We start from the raw sequence: 17,159 nt of genomic DNA, 5'->3' as shown, positions 1-17,159 counted from the left end.
AGCGTTTTATTCAAACGCTGCACCATGACGGGCTCCATAGCTCAGTGGTTAGAGCACTGGTCTTGTAAACCAGGGGTCGCGAGTTCGATCCTCGCTGGGGCCTCGTGTGTGGAACATTTTTCGGCAGATATCTTATGTTGACATTTCCTTGATTCCAGTCGACAATGTGGTGAATCAAATTAAATTAGTTTTTATGTTGGGCCAGGTATATTTTCAAAGTCGCTGTTAGGATCATGATCAAATCATTGACATATTTCTAAAGATAACTGTAGGGTACCAATGTCAATTGTGTAAAATAAATATCTGCTGTCAGGTTTGTGCAACGTGCCTAAAAGGCTGAGCTATGTGAAACTAAATAAAATATGTGTATGTGTTATGCACCCACTGCAACTTGTAAACTTTGTTCTCAACTTTGAATCCCATTATTCTTTCTTCATCCGCAAAGTTCATCCTTCGGCAGTCTGTTTCAGCATGAAACAGCAAGGGAAATCCTCCATGATTAAAAATAGTACTAATGATGCCGAGCGGAGAATATAACTACGTAGATAGATGCACTTCACACATCAGATCCCACATAATACTCCCTTTATACAATTACACTCATCTCCAGAAGCACTGAAATAGCAGTAATGGTTTGAGTCAACACAGAATCCCACACAGGATTAGGAAAGCAATGCGTTCAGAAGTGATCGGCTAAGTGATGCAGATGGACATTGTGAATCAAATGAGCACCTATGTTTGCTTGTGGAAATATTCATTTATCACATTCAGCAGTGTTAAAAAGAGATAAAAGGCCCCAGCAAAGTAAGCATGCAAGGAAAAACATCAGATTTAGAGTCAGTCATTTTTTTCAAGCTGCATAAAGTGACGCACTTTCTGTACAGAATCTTATTTATTTAGCATATACATTAATCCATATCATACAATGGTATTTCTGACTGATTCTAGCTCATTCAGGACTCAATGTTTCCTGTGATAAAAGTGATGTAACCCAGAAAATCAATTCATCAAACAATGCATACATAACAGTATTAGTTAGTAAAATGTAATTGGCAACAATTTTGATAATATATTTACTTGTACCAACTTTTTCTGTGATGATCATCATAAAATGTTTGGGTTTTGGACTTTTGGGGGGCAAACCTTTTTTGAAATGAGCCTTAGGAAAATGCAATATTTTACTATGTTACATTTTGTTTAACAAACAATTTGTCAAACATTTTGTAGGGGAATTTCTTAGTTACAGGCTTACAACAACTGTCATTCTAGAATTGAAATGGAGAAGGCTATCCATTTAGAAGCTTACCTTTTTCAATGCAACTACTGATTAGCAGATACATTTTTCAGAATGTGACAAAATAAATGTCTCGAATATGAAGCAGTTTTGTTCTGATTAAGATTGCAAACAAATCTCGGTATCTTAACTCTGTAATTTGCGATGTATAGAACCGCTGCAGGTCGACCGCTCCTTGAGGTATGTGTACCTAGTTGTGGTGGCCAGCAGGGAGGGCTTTTTCCTTGCAAACAATGACTAACAAGGAATACAGCACAGATTCAAAATCCTGCGAGGATCAACGCTGGCCCTGTAGTGCACATATAAACAACAATTCTGCCCATATCTCACAATCCGATCTATGGTATCCAAGAATCAGGAATCAGGAAACATTTATTTGCCAAAATATGCCAAACATACAAGGAGAAACTCATCTGACCTAACGTACCACATTCTTCTTCTTTCTTCTTTCTTCCACAAGCCATCCACTTGTACAACTATGACCTCCTCATACCTGCACATATTGTTTGCATTAAACACCGAGCTTGTCTGCATTCTTATCTTAAAACGAACGAGCCGTCAGATGTTGGGTCCAGGGTCCTGGCTCTGTGTAAACGCTGAAGGCTACGGGCTGTTTGATGTTGTTATGGCTGGCTGGCCGCCGCCGCCTCAGTACTACTGGATCTGCAGGCCCCTCTCATGACCAAAGGTATTGTGTTGGCTGCTCTTTTGATTTGTAATATCAACAGACGGAGCAAATTAAGACTCCCACTGGACACGAGTAAGCAAACAAGCATTGGTCGCGTCTGGTGCATCCAAAGAATGTCCGTCATCTTCTTTGAGGATATTGATGTCCAGCGTTGGGGTTATTCGGCTGAATATTGTTCTGGCTTGTAAAACAATTTGCCTGTTATTGGTTCCCATGATTTGAAGAGCATGAAAAGTATTCAAGAGGAAAGGACATTTTGATAGTAAACATCAAACATATTGTCACTACTTCTCATTATTCACACCGATCCATACACTGATGACAGGAGCTACACAAAGCCGCCTTATTCTGCCATCAGTACTATGATTCATTAACATTCACCAACCTCATGCTCAGCATGATGTTAGTAGACTATATACTTGGGACTCAATGTATGGTGTTGTCGTTCTGACAATCATTAAGTCAAAATGTAAATGTGTCCAGCACTTTGGCTCATGAAACAACACAACCGGCAGTTTAGCACTGTTATACATTCACATGGTAACCACCGATATCACCTAAAGCTGGAGGAAACATGCCACAAAATTAAAAATACACACTTGTGTTTTTTGTGCTCCAAAACTTGTGCTCCACAACTCTTGGATTTGAGTGAGTGGAGGCTCCGTTTCGAGATTAGTCTTGTTGATTATTTCAGAACAAGGCCTTCCTCTGTGTCAAGGAACGGGACAAATTGAACTCCAGATAATCCACAAGATCCTAAAAGCCACCGGCGTTCTCACAAATCATGTAGACATTGCAGCAAGCATGTGTATGGGATTTGTTACCTTCAATGCAACGTGTGTGCCTCCAGGATGGTTTGGCTGAACCCTTGTTAGTGGGAGTGCATGGTTGTTGGCGTGGCCTGGGGTTACCAACTGGGGTCAACACAACTACAGGAACGAATCACATCACACACACACACGACAGAATGAAATGTAGGTGTGCATTCTGAAACTAAGTTCAATCCAATTGAGTCACATTTTGTATGTGAAACAATCAGGAATCAGGAATCAGGGAACATTTATTGCCAAAATATGTCAAACCTACAAGGAATTTGTCTTGCCGGTTGGTGCGTGACAGTAGACACAAAACAGACAATAGACAACAAGACAACAACCACGCTAAATTGAAATGTAATCGTCAGTTTGAATTTCTGAGTAACCACAATCAGAAGGTTTTTAAAAGGCGCCTTTCAATATTCCAGATAACATCTTTAAGCCTCAGAGCTTTAAAACCTCCTCTCCTTCATGTTATTTTCCCATTTCTTTCTGTATTCTCTCTCTCTGCTCTCCCCTCTGTCAACACATCTGAGGTTATTTATCTTCCATTCTGTGGCAGAAATGTGGTCCGCATGTGTTTGGCTTCCCTCCACTCAGAACTCATCTGTAGTCCACCTAGGAGTCACTAGCGGACCGTAGCAGACCTACCAAGCAAACAAGTGTTCGAGCCACACTAGATATGTGCCACACTGATGGTTAGGGATTTCTAAGTATATCCTTGTTCATGCACAAAACATTACTCCATCTTCTGCTAACGACGTATCTCACATTTGACCCAAAGTTCTGTTGTAAACGTGCAGGCAGACCTTTCCCCCTTCATTTCTATTGGGTGAACGATCGACAGCACGACCTGCAGGAATTAGAGGGTCTAAATGGAATATTGGGGTTGCTTAAACCTATGGAATTGCATTACTCTGACCTTTAAACTTTTAATCTCAATGTTATTTAATACTCTGGAAGGAGTCTAGACCCTGGAAAACATGATGTTAGAAAAAGATCAACCTAGATACCACAGTGGAGACATGCAGGGGTTTAGGAGGTTTCATTTATGTATTAACAGGCCTTGTTTTGTCTGGTTGAATGGAACCATCTGTATGGTTTTCATATCCAGCTGGTCTACACAGCAACACACCGTCCTCTCGCTTGGACCCTACAACTATAACTGAAAGTCCTGAAAAGTAATCACTCTTCTGGAAACATGCCGTTTTTGAAAAGCCAGAGATCGACTGTTTCTACGACTCATATAAAATATTAGTAGAACCTTTGACTCAGACATGAAGTAAATTTAAAAACTAATCTCATTTTTGTAAATAAAATGTAAATAAGGAATACTGTTGGTAAAACTAGTCACTGCACGCACTGCTAACACATGCAAGCAAGAGAATTTATGCCTGACTCTTAATTAAATCCTATCGTGATACACTATTATTCTCATTGAGGCACATGCTAACACACAAAGCCACAAGTGCTTTGCAGAGATAAATAAACAATTTAGCATTTACGTTAAAAAGCCATCTGACACTAATTTGTGATTTGGGGCAATACAAAAGAAATTGAATGGAAAATGAAATCGGATCATGATTTGGGGATTTTCTTTTTCTTAATTGTGCTGGTTTTCATTTGTGATTGGGCTGTAAACTGGCAAACCGCCTGGAGCATTTACCCCCTTAATGCAGTTTGTTTGGGTGCATCAACTAACCGCTGCATGGTCTCTCTATCATTGTTGGTGCTGGCGGACCGTGACTCACTGCTCCCTCAACGGGAGCCTCTAAGTACTCCCCCGGGCTTGTCCGGTTGAGTCTACTGAAACTCCCTGGGGGATCCATTAAGGACCAAGGGACCCAAGACCTCTCTTCTACTGGTCTACTGGACTACTGGTAGCCTCGACCACGACAACGTACATACAGGAGCCATCAACCCAAGAAGGCAGGATGATTGATGGAAGGCACTGATTGAATGTCGGATGGATCGTCATTGTCAAGCAGTTTCAGTCTGAGAGCTGTTGGAGCTCCACCTAGATTCTAGATTGAGTTAACGGTATAGTTTTGGAAGACAGGTAACTGCAGCTACCACACAGGGTGGAGGAAAGATAGTGACTTGATTGGACAGAGAATCCTCCGAGACATACTGTCGAGTGAGGGCATCTGGAACCAGGTATAGGTGGGTGTTCAACAACAACGCCCTGTGTGTAACTGGCTGGCTTTTTTCCTTGTTAGCATCTAGCTTCGATACAATAGGCCCCGAAACGCACAGTCTGCTTAGTTTTGGCAAAATATTGGTATGATATTTTGGTGTGTGGTAGAATTTTCAGGGATCACAGGGCTTTGTTCCTCATGGGCCTCAGGTTGTAAATAGTGTGTGATGGGAAACTGGAGACAGTGTGGGTAAAAAACGGCGGGAAAGTGAACAACGACAGGAGGTAATATAAGAAGTATGGTTTGGTAGTCTACAAAATAAAACCAGATTTGAAGTGCACATTGAGACGCTCTGGGAGTTGAAGTCTCCGACTGCAGTGAATTCTGGCGCACCATCACCATCAAAGACATTCATGTGTGATTTCGTGAATTTGAAAATGAGATAATGATTAGCTAGCTGCGGTTCTTGTCTCACTCACAGCAGCTAGGAGACTAGTTCACTGAAAGGAGACCAGCTGCATTGTCTCCTACCGGCAGGAAGTCAAAGACAGACCATGGTTCCAATACTGGCCACCAGCCCACTGTTGGGGCAATGTTCTGTAACCAGTGTAGCATGAAAGCATGGCTGATTACACAAACTAACTAGCAAACTACCTGGCTGCTGGATTATTTAAATTGTACAATCATCACGTGAATAATAATCAAACACCATTTCCCCTGCATTACTGTGTGTGTAGGCAAGAAGGCACAGAAGCATATTTCCCAAAATGTCCAACTATTCTTTATTGTTAAATTGACCTACTGGAAAGCCTGAATGCTAATGGAAAAGTTTAGCTGTGTTGGTCAATAAAAGAGAAGAACTACTCAGTTGAGTTTGAAGGAATGTTGCTATGCTTGGCTCCACCATAGTCGTGAAAGTGTGGAAAAAGAAACGGCACATTAAGGAGTCAGATGATGAATGCAAGGGCTTTATTTATTTCTTCAGCATAATAGAAACAACACATCCATAAAGCACTGCAGTACAAAGTAGAACGGAAAAGACGCTTTATGTTGTTGTATTAAGTGATATGTGGCAAGTGGTTTCCCTTTGATAGTGGCTGCCTTCGTTTCTCCGTCAGACTAGTGCACCGAGTATAGAGACATTTCAAAGCTTCAGCGAACTTAAAAAAAAAAAGAGCAGAAAAATAAATACTGTACAACACCATATGTAATACTAGATTCAAAGATCACAACAAGATCACACTTTCCTCAACAGAACACTCTGTATATACACTTTCACAGAACAATGCAGCGTTTCTGGTTTGTTTCCCTCCATAATAGCAGTATCAACAAATGGCCAATAGGAGTAGTGATTTTTGTTTGTTTGTGTGTGTGTATATATATATATATATATATATATATATATATATATATATATATACGCCATAAAAGATTTATCAAAATCCCTTTCAAAGGCGTCTAGGCCCGGGTGCCCAGACGATCCTGTTACCACCACACACACACACACACACACACACACACACACACATTTCTTAATTAAAGTGCCTTCCTTTTTAACGTTTGGTGATTTCAAAATCTGGAGGCAAAATTCCTGAAAAAAGGCTGGTCGCTACGTTTAGCTGCCGTGTGAAAACAGCTCCTCCTACAATGCTGAAAACTATCGTAATTATGGTTGAACATACCTAAATAGGTATTTACCATGTTTCCTTAACCTCTATGTTAGTCAGGGTTAAAGGACATGTCCTCTCAGGGGTTTGGATGCGAGATTTGTCCTTTCACTCAAATTCAAGATAAAATATGGTATCTTGGGATGAAATTGCTACTTCCAATAGCGCTCAGCTGTCGAGGTAAATTAACAAATGTGTTTATCGTTCAGCCAGTCCCCATGAGAAGACTGTTGAGATCTATGAGCTCAATCCGCTCACTGTTGAACAGAACTTTACTTACATTTGCACCATAGAGATTTGCCACTGTCTGATTTTTAACTCTTTGGCACCCAGGTCATATTATTTCCATGGTTCCTAAAGTGTGAGGAAACATGAAATCAATCTGTGACAAAAACATGATGCCAATACAATATGGTTATAACGCTCAGCAGAGAGCACACCGTTTCAAATCTTTTTAGCTTACCTCTCTGGCTGAGATACCACCAACTTTAGTGTAATACAATTGAATGACTGAAATGCACATTACTGTGAGCTCGTTAGGCCTCTTTTGGGTTTACCCATGTTCTGTTGTCTAGTTCCCCTCACTACCTTTGTAAAACCGGAAGGATCTGATCGTGTAGCAGCATAGTTGGGATATTAGTTCTGTTGGACCTTTCCCATGCATGTGTTTACTTCATCAATATAAGCAGCTTACATTTATACGTTTTGTAAAACCTACAAGAAGCATGATCTGGATGTCTACCGTGTGTTGGTATGGTCAATCACAAGCGCTCCAGGACATCAGCGAAAAGGCAATACGAAGACGTCATGCTTACAAACACACACACACAAACACACAAACACACACACACACAGGAGAGTGTGGATTTAAAGAGAGAGATGTGAAACACGTTAGCAAGTGATGGGAGAACACTGCATTTTCCATTCTTATACATCAGTTCATGTGAGCCTGATATCAGGACACAAATCCTAATTTGAGACAGCCACGCGACTACCCTACCTAAACCTCCCAAACATCCGAACCACAAATGTGCATTTCTCTCTGTCAGCGCTTGGTTAACGCCTGATGCACAGCCGGGTTCAGATGTACCATTTCATTTCATCGTCTCCTCTCAAATTAGGATTGGCCCCCTTGACTGAGTCAAGTGGTAGTTTTGGCTGTGGTCCCTCAGTACTCCCTGGCCTCCTCCAGTTCGTTCATGAACACGTCTTCGTGGGGATTTTCCGGGCAGCTCAATCCATTATTTGGTGGGCGCACAGCATGGAAGCGACTCCAGTCGCCCTTGCAGAGAATCCAAGGCAGCACATCGACTTTAAAGTGCAGCTCGGGGGAGAACTCAACGCTGATCAGGTTAGGCGTCCCTGCGCCTTTCCCGCGTGTGATCAGCCGACCGCGGTCGCCGTAACAGCACTGCTGCGCGGCGAGGGTCGACGAGTCGCTGGAAAGTGCCGAGCGGATGCAGCTCCGCGCCGACGGCTTGTAGATGTCCAGTCGCTCCTTGGGGCCGCTGGCATCGCGCCAGCTGAACGGTCGGCCGCGACTCTCGTCGTGGACGCTGACCACGGCGTACGCCGCTTCAGAAGGGTAGGAGCAGGGGCAGCTGGGCATCTCAGACAGCACCTGGTGGAGGTACCGCTGGAGGAACTCGCTCTTACAGTTCAGCCACTTCTCACAGCTGTCCACATCTTTGGGAAAGACAAAAGTAATAGTACGTGCCATTGCTGGCTAGAGTTGTACATGGTGGCATTGTGGGCAGCGCTTACAGGGTATGTCCTGTTAAGATGCTACGTTGCTACGCACTCGTGCTACATTCCCCATTGTCAGATTGTTACCACAATCCAAGGCTGTCCAATTAAATGGTAATTGTACTGATATTTCTCTCTTCTAGTCTTCCCACCACTCTAATCTCTTTAACCTTCATGTCATCATTTACCCTCAGATAATAAAATGTTCATCTAATTTGAAGTAAAATAAAGAGTGGGTTTAAGAATAAAATACATAACAGATCGGAATACAGATACAGATTCGATTGGCTGAGTAGCGACACGTGATGTCACATATGTGGTCGTATGTTTCCATGCGCACAATCAAAATAGAGGAGCTCCATCAAAGTGTAATAAGTCTATACTATCTATAGGTTACATGTTACACTTGTGGACTGTACAGTATAAACTGCTTGCTGTTAATGGATGAATGTATCGTGCAATTGTTAAAAGTCAAGGAAATATGTTTTTGAGAACTTTCCATTAGAAAAACTCACCTGTACCAAATGGCTGTGTGCCATTCTCCATCTCAAAAGGGAAAGGCTCAACCACAGTGTTGACTTCACCTACAAAGAGAAGATACGTCAGTAGATTCAAAATCATAAATCCAAATACTGTGGCTTTGGTTTAGTAGTGTCTCCCTTGAAAGGGAAATATAGTCTCACCAGGACAAGGCTCCAGGTCACACTTGGAGGCTTCGGTCAGGGTGCAGGAGTAGCCACAGGACTTGGTCCTCTTCTTCTCACCGTTTCCACATGTCACTGAACAGGGAGACCAGGGAGTCCACTCATCTGTCTCCTTCTCTGTGGGGAGGAAAACAAAATGCAAACACGCTTTGTGCCATTATGTTTTCTGTTTTTGTTAAACTCAATATCATTCACATATTTGAGAAATTAAGGGAATACAAAATGAAAGTTAATTCAGTTACAGGAGCTCCAACATCATGCCTCCTAGTTGGTGGGGGTTTTGTGAAGATACACGGAAGCCAAGAATCGACCTTTTATTATATAAAGTATAATAGAATAGCTTGAATAATAAAATCAATGGCTTGTTCAGCCCACTAGATGGTACTGTGTTGTTTTCTGATCAGGTCAGCAGAGGTCACAGGTCGAATGGACACGTTGGAGAAAGAAACTGGAAACGTGAAAATAACTAAATCTATCACCTATTGGAGCAAAGACCTGCCTCCTTGGAACGTTTGCTTTGAACAGGCTCCCCTGCAGTCCACACGCGATTGCATTCAGTTAAGTTGGACTGTGTCATACAAACAGTTCAGTTTGTCAGGCACACGCAACATTTGTGACAGTGTCGGTACGTTTGTCTGCTTGACAATCCCATTTTACTGTAATGAGATGAACACACTGAAATCTTACTCGATCAAATAAGTTGACATACTTTCCTTTGGGGACTGAATTTAACCTCCTAATAGTGTTGATTGACACGAGAAATACAGGGTGAAAACAACACAAACAACAAAAGCGCCTACAGATTTGTGTTAAGGAGAGCTCCGTCTGTACTTCAACGGTCTTATGGAGGACTGTACAGTCTCCTTCCATATAAATGACCATGTTCTCCTGCTCCAACCTATCCTATGCAAACCCGTATTCTTTTTAAGAAGGTCGGAGTCAAATTAGAGAGAGAAGCTGGGCTGTGGCTGTCCGCCTCCGCGCTGTTTCCTTGTGGTGTTAATAACAGTGAAAAAAAGTCAATCTTGATTAAAGGCGAGGTGGGTGAAGAAATACCTGCGTGGGTGTAGCGAGCATCCAATTTTACTTCGTGGACGCTGCCAAGTAGCCATGTGGCCATGCGAGAAGAAGTCTCAGGAGAGTCTTAATTACAAAAGAAGCCACGGCAGACATCTTGGTTTATGTTCACCAAGTCTTTGGATGTGACCCCTTAATCGACATTGTTGCCTTTTGCCGGCTCAACTACACGCACAGCCGTTCAAATTGATATAGGGGAACGCTTAAAGAATCTAAACTAGCGCTAACTAGCCACCTGCTGGAACATGCATTTGTGTTTTTATGTACAACAACAACAACAGGATGTAGTGAGCCCACACTGCTCTGCCTATCCGACGTCCCCTTTGTCTTTATTTCTCTGTCCCTTTCATTCACTACGTTCACCTTTCTCCCCGACTGATTTACTATCTTCACAAATGAACAAGTGGTTTATGTTTTCCAACAGGAAGAAGGCAGAATTACAAAAGGGGAAACGAGGTCTAAGAGTTTTGCAGAGCACCAAAAGACCCTCAAAATTCTTGAACTGGCTCTAAAGGCTGAGCCGCAAAAGGCAGCGAGGGACGCCAAGTTATGTGTTTGGGGGGGTATGGGAGGGAAAGATGAAAAGACTGGCCGGATGGCGCCTGTCATTCTGAGTTCCAAATCTGCCCTCTAATTGTCCAAAGGCAGAGGGCTGTTTTGTCCCAGGGAACAGTGGCGGCCTCACGCTGCCATTAGCGAGCTCATCGAACCCATCTTCAAAGGACAGGCCTCTCCCCCAACACGACCAGTGTCGACTTCAAAGTACGCACTACCCACAATGCCCTGATGGTCGAATGCTCATGATGCCTTGCATGCTGACATCGTTTGGTTCTCTTCGGCTGTGGAGGCAGGTATCATGCAGGCTTGATGAGCACCTCTGAACTTCCCTCCGTCTCTCCTTCCAGATATTTCCATTGTCTACATCTCTATTTGATGAATTTACTAATTGAAATTCCACACTTTCCCTTTTTGCATTCACCTTATTTGATAAAACTCACTGGACATATTTTGGTTGTTTTGTAAAAGCCATAATCATTGGCTAAAGTCAGAACTAACTACCACTTTAGTAACCTTACCATAGTAGCTCTGCATTGGATCCCAGCCTTCTTTCCAGCGTGTGTCCCAGTCTCCGCCCACTCCGCTGGGTAACGGCTCTTCGCTACCGTAATCCAGGGAGTAATCCTCCTCTTCCTCTTCCTCGCCAGTTTCCCCCACGCCTGACCGGTTGCTGCTGTCCTCGCTGGACTCGCTGTCGGTGTAACTCCAGAACAGAGGCCAGAAAAGCGTCTTGCCACCGAGCCAATCCACCGTGGAAGAAGGTGAGGAGGAGGAAGAAGGTAGCCAGTCTTTTTCCTTGGCAACGTCTATCTCTACCTCCATCTGAGGGTCGTCCACCACCTCAATGGTTACCTACGCAGAAACAGAGAGGGCCATTGGAAGTCTGAAGTGTGTGCGTCGCTGATCAGATCTTGGACAGCACACACATTTGCTTTAAAACTCTCCTGTTGGTCTGAACTACAAATCTCATAAATGACACACTAATGGTGAGTAGAATGCAATGACTCAAGTATTGACCTCGCATTGCCACGTTGAGTCTGACTATGCCAAAATGTCCCTTCTAAAAACTAAAAGTACCTCCGATACTTTTGAGTTAGAAGCACTTCAGAAGAAATGAACCAACTCAAATCGGTTGAGAAGGTTTCTAGCAAACAAACCTGCTGATCTAAGTCAGCCAGCCAGACGTGAGCTTCAGCCAACCAAACAATCCTCTCAGGGAGAGAACATGAGCATTTATTCTGGATAACTACCTCTCGTTAGCTCAATATGACTCATCCAAGAGCAGCTGATGTGAAGGCCAAGCAGCAAGCAGGGAGACGACAGAGGGAAGCGTTTTGTTCCGTTGTGAAATCAATGTCACAGTTAGGAAAGCTCTACGGGGATTGGAAACGCTTTAATCGGTCTAAGTTGAATATACCTTTTAGTTGTGATCATGTGATGAAGACCTCATTATGTCCATTTAACCACATCCTGCTCACGCTGACCAGAGCTAGAAAGGGCAACTGGCAGAAAATATGTTTGAAAACTCTGGGTCAGTTTCGAACGTGATGACGACTTACTGGCAAATACGTATGACTACAGGGCCCGTTTCCCTTTAGCACACCTCGCTAAGACTGAAGACTTGTTTTATACGGTACCAGTGAAATGTTTTGACACATTTTCTCGTCCAATTCAATTAGAAAGTGTTTCCGAACTTTTGACTGGTACTGTGTGTAAAGTTCAGACAAATGATTGTCCGTTGAGAGTTTTTACACATCATTTTGATCTTATAAGTAGAAAAAAACAAAAAATAAATCCTTTAACACAGAATAAGTTAATGTTTTCCTTCCATGAACCTTAGTTTAAAATGAAGTCATAGCCTACAAATAGAACATCTAGCACTTCACACATGACCCGATTTTCCCCCAATATACCCGTCGAGACTCTAGCTTTTGAACCATACGTCTGAAAAACTAACAAGTCCTTTCTCCTGGTTTCTGGGGGTCCAGAGAAATCTATTTCAGGCACGTTGTTTTTCTTTCAATTTGAATTGTGTCCAAATTTTGAGCAATTGTCGTTTTATTGGGTTCAGAAATCTCTAGTCCGAGCCAGAACATTACAATTTTCTAGACTTTTTTTGTTCCATATCATTTTTCTATAACAGCCAAGCAAGTCCATCTGTATGTGTCGGCGTCCATGGCGTATTTTAAGGAACCGAAGCTCTGATCTACTTTACGCGTTCACTTTTAATAAGCTTGAGCATGTAACTCATCCACTGTTAGTGCTGGATGATGGATCCAACCAGGTCCAAGTCTTCTTCACTACCCTGGGGTCAACGGGCGATGAGCGGCTCTCAACAGCCCTTCAATGAGCATGTCTGTTGGCCATGCAATACGCCCTATTCCCAAAAGGCACGTTTGAAACGGTGTAAGGATGTCTAAGGAACTGATCCCTTCAGACTCACCTGGATGTTGGGGTTCTGCGGGTGTATGTCAGCATTGGCCAGCTCTGGAAAGTTCTTAAGGTCTAGGATGAAGGGTTTAGTCTCCTCCTCAGGCTCCGGCTGTGGAAGAACACCTACAGAGTGGTGCTGGGGATGGGACCACCTCCTCTGGTGGCTGTGCGGCTCAGACAGGAGACTCCGGACTTGGTTCTGCTGCTCTGAATCCTCAGGCACATATTGGATCCCACCATTGGAAATAGAGAGGCCGTGAGCCTGAGAGAACCAGCAGGGACACAAAATAAAGACTAAATCGATGAAAGACAATGCCTTCGGATCTGATTTACACCTTGAACAATCAATCAAACAACGGGATTAGCCAGTGGATATGCCAGGAATAATGATAGAAATATATTAGTATATCTCAGGGAAGATACGTTTAACCAGTCGACCACGTTGTAGCTTGGTCAGCAATACGAGCCCCTGATGCATCCAGCACAAGTGACCAACCAGCCTTCGTTCATTTATTCTTTTCTTTTTTTCCCACAGCAGTCATGGCATCCAGGCTGTGGACAAAGGGGGGCCTCTGACAGAGAGAGATCCTCTTTTGGCTTTAATGAGAGGGCCTGGGAGGCGTGGGACTCCTAAGCTGGTACAAGCGTGTGCTGCCGCTAATATGGCCGCCACTTCATTTGACCTTCCAGGTTTTACAGTTAATGAGCCCGGCAGGGATGAATGTTGATCTCTGAGATTATGGTGATTATTGGTGGCAGTAGAACGGTGGGGAATTGTAGCTCTGCAATTCCGTTAATCTGGAATAGAGGGACTGAGAATAGTTTTTTTATTTGGTTTAAAAAGCCGTACCTGTAATGCACAGACTGGTCTGTTGGTCACTCATGTCTCTATGATTCAGATTTGGATAAATTGGCTAAATCTTGTAACTGGACTGGACATTGACTTTCGTCATAAGCCAGTTCGTGGTCTGCAACAAACCAGAAGCAGTTTGTGAATTGTGTGAATGATTAAAAAAAAACAGGTTGATGATTTATACTTATAGCCTGTAGAACGGGGCGTATCTTTCACCGACGCACTGATTGTCCCATAAAGAAGTTGTGTCAAGAATGTGAACACACAATTCCTGTTTAGAGGAGAAGCCGTTCAAGCATGATGAACGTTAGATGAAAAGAAGTTGGCCCCTTCGGTAAATAAATGTAAACTGGTAATGACAAGTAGCACGTTCAGCCTTGGTCTCTGTAAAATAATCTACTGGCTTTCTTTCACCACTGGTTATAACGTTATTAGAGCAAAATAATGATCAACCAGTGAGATTATCAATTGTCCTTTAGGTCACTTAAAGTGTGCTGTCTTATACGAGAATTTATTGAAGAAATCCTCCAGCGTTGAAGTCTCCATGTGATGGTGCTACAGGCCGGTTGTGAGCACTGTGAGTGTGTCACTGTCCAGCAGTGACTATATTCACATTACACACCAATTCACACCTCCGCCCTCACATGCAGAGGGTCTAGAGTCACGAGAGAGGCCACATACTTTCACACCCTTCTCATCGCGTCTTGTTACACATCTGGATCCTGTATATCACTCCTCCTCCTCCTCCTCCTCCTCGGTCTCTCTGATCCTGCTCTCCTCTGTAGTGGGGCGCTTCTGATCAAAGGCCGGATGGCCGATGGCATGCAGCGTGTTTAAGAGTGAGACTATCTGGCTGCAGTGAAGGACCTGGCTCTGGTCTGGAGACCGTTTTCTCTCTAAATCCTCTGCCTCACCAATGTGCATTGTGTGCTTTTATTACTAAACGGATGGAGACTGGATCCATTTTGAGCCGCTGTCATAGCTACTGCTGATGGCCACAAACATTCAGGTCAGGGAGACAGGAGGGGAGCAGCAAGGTCTGAGGAGCAGCGACAGAAGCCGGTGGGATTGGGGGGGGGGGGCCGGTTGGGAAGGCAGCCCTGATTTATGTGCCTGCAGATATCAGAGGCCTCTGCACTTGGCTGTTTCCAAACCATTACACGAGAACAATAAACTATGGGCGCTCTTTGATCGCCATCTTTAGCAAATGGAACCCGGACAACAAATGCACGCCCGGTGGAATCAGGGTGAGGTTTGGGAGGTCAGGGTGGAAAGTGGAGCAACAAATCCAAAATGGATCTAAATATCTGGACCTGGCAACCAGGTCCAGATATTTAGATCCAAAGAGGCCACTGCAACATGAACCCCTCCTTTCCTTTTCCTTGCTGTGGGATGGGGGGGGGGGGGGGGGGTAAAACCAAAAACAGGAAATTCCACATTAACACAAAAAAGAGCCAATGTAAACAATCAGACGAATGACACTTGACCCGAGCGGCAGCGTGAGAGACGCCGGGCTCGCCTTATTCTGGTTACATAAGCGTTTTGTTACTGAGCCTCCCCTCCTCCTTCTCTGCTAATCTCTCCTCTCCATCCACACCAAGTCACAGGCAAGGGCACCGAGTCGCCGACCGGGGCCTTTTGGTGAATGAAGCGAACGCTCACACAGCCACAGAGAGATTATTTCTGACTTCTCACTAATGCTTTCTTTTTCCTCCCTCCCTCCCTATTTCTGCTTTGGCATCAATCAAACAGATGATGAGAGTCTCAATAGGGGCTCCAGGCCACACAGGAAGGAGGGTTCAAAGGCACAAACTGAACTCTGACCCGAGCCCACAGCGAAAGGCTTTGATATCCAGATCTGCCCGTGTGCAACACAAACATTCCCATAGACGCAGCGCTCAGCGTGCATGCCCAGTAAAAGCCGACCACACTGGAGGAGGAGATTTGGTCCTTTCACATCACTTTATTGATGGAAACAGACTAAAGGCAACACCAAAAAAAAAAGCAGCAGTTCCACTTATTTTCTATGACACTCAGGTTGGTATAAAAAGGAGAATGTGTTGAAAATAACTTGTATTAATGACATTACATTTCAAAGAAATTGGCATTTACATTCGAGTGTATTAAAAAAAATTAGAATTAGGTTTGTGATATTTGTATAGTTTCGTTTAATGTGACTTTATTGTCATGGACGTTTACAAAAGCCCAATGTTGACAAAGCATTGACCTTAAGGAAGATATTAAGCAATAAGGCTGATCACATAATTACCGAATGGACATTTTACAAGTAAGCAAAGATGCTCATCATCTGAGAGACAAATGCTTCTGTTTGGTGCAGGTGTTACTTTCTAAAGACTACGCAGCTTTTTAAGACGTGTTGCTTCAACTTACTAAAGTTAAAATAGGTCCACGGGGACCGGAGAAGCGAAGCCAACTCACCATGTGGACACCGTTCTTGTGCCCGGTGGGAAAGCTTGTCCCCGGGCCGACGAGGAGGACCGACAGCACGAGGACCAGCAGGGGACATCTCGCGGCGGCCTCTTCACCCATGTCCTCCGCTGCGGACCTTCCTTGGAGGACTCGTTAGGTTGTCGGGCGGTTCCTCTGAGGGGGGGTTCTCTCTCTGGGGGGGGGGGGGTTCCTGCGGGACGGTTCTCCCGCTGGTCAGCAGCCTGGACTCAGGAGGAACGGGTCAGACTGCGTCGGACTCCTTGTGCCGCTCTCTATGAGGACGCGCACCAGCGCGCGCAGGTCGCCCGCGTGCTGTCCATACCGCGATCAGCGTTCAGTCCGGGTGGCGGCTCGAGTTCCCCGCGTCTCTTCCCATAGAGAGCCGCCGGCGGGGCTTTAAGTAGCGGACGAGCGAGGCGGCACACGCGCAATCTCCCCGTCCGCACCGACGCTCGCTTATTCGACTACTTCGAGCTGTGAGTCACTGCGTCGTGGGTGGGTGTTTGCTCCCAGTGCATTGACGTCTGGAGATCGGCGCACGCGGTGCGCTCTCGCTGTCTACCCGGAGCGTTCATCCATTATCCCGCTGGAGTTCATCCACCGGCGCGAGCGGATGCGTGCGTATCTTTGCGTGCACCGCCCAGCCGACCGGTTTTGGGAGACTCGCCTTTTACGCACGCATTCAGAAGGTTGATGCTGGTGGAATAGTTGGGGGTGGGAAGCTTATTGCTCACA

At 44.3% G+C, this 17,159-nt stretch overlaps 1 protein-coding gene and 1 non-coding gene across 2 annotated transcripts; one reads left to right on the top strand and one right to left on the bottom strand.

Moving 5' to 3' along the window:
- Positions 1-30: 30 nt before the first annotated feature.
- On the top strand, positions 31-103 carry trnat-ugu (transfer RNA threonine (anticodon UGU)). Its single transcript has one exon. It is a non-coding gene; the product is annotated as a tRNA-Thr (tRNA).
- A 5,787-nt stretch (positions 104-5,890) lies between these two features.
- Positions 5,891-17,092, bottom strand: ism2b (isthmin 2b). The gene is made up of 6 exons (XM_040160806.2): positions 16,413-17,092; positions 13,131-13,382; positions 11,206-11,539; positions 9,032-9,169; positions 8,864-8,932; positions 5,891-8,288 (listed from the first exon to the last, which is right to left on the bottom strand). The coding sequence occupies exons 1-6, from the start codon at positions 16,521-16,523 to the stop codon at positions 7,771-7,773; spliced, it is 1,422 nt and encodes a 473-aa protein (XP_040016740.2). The 5' UTR covers positions 16,524-17,092; the 3' UTR covers positions 5,891-7,770.
- Positions 17,093-17,159: the final 67 nt, after the last annotated feature.

The sequence above is a fragment of the Gasterosteus aculeatus genome, chromosome 18 (genome assembly GCF_964276395.1).
Source record: "Gasterosteus aculeatus chromosome 18, fGasAcu3.hap1.1, whole genome shotgun sequence".
Lineage (NCBI taxonomy): Eukaryota > Metazoa > Chordata > Actinopteri > Perciformes > Gasterosteidae > Gasterosteus > Gasterosteus aculeatus.
This window is presented reverse-complemented; position numbering and strand designations above follow the sequence as displayed.

Bases quoted from the DNA above. Each gene is read 5' to 3' on its own strand.
- ism2b (XM_040160806.2), bottom strand. From the start codon at position 16,523: ATGGGTGAAGAGGCCGCCGCGAGATGTCCCCTGCTGGTCCTCGTGCTG. The intron at 9,170-11,205 runs GTAAGGTTACTA...TCCTCCCCACAG, and splicing joins TCCAATGCAGAGCTACTATG to AGAAGGAGACAGATGAGTGG. The intron at 8,289-8,863 runs GTGAGTTTTTCT...TCTTTCCCAAAG, and splicing joins CACACAGCCATTTGGTACAG to ATGTGGACAGCTGTGAGAAG.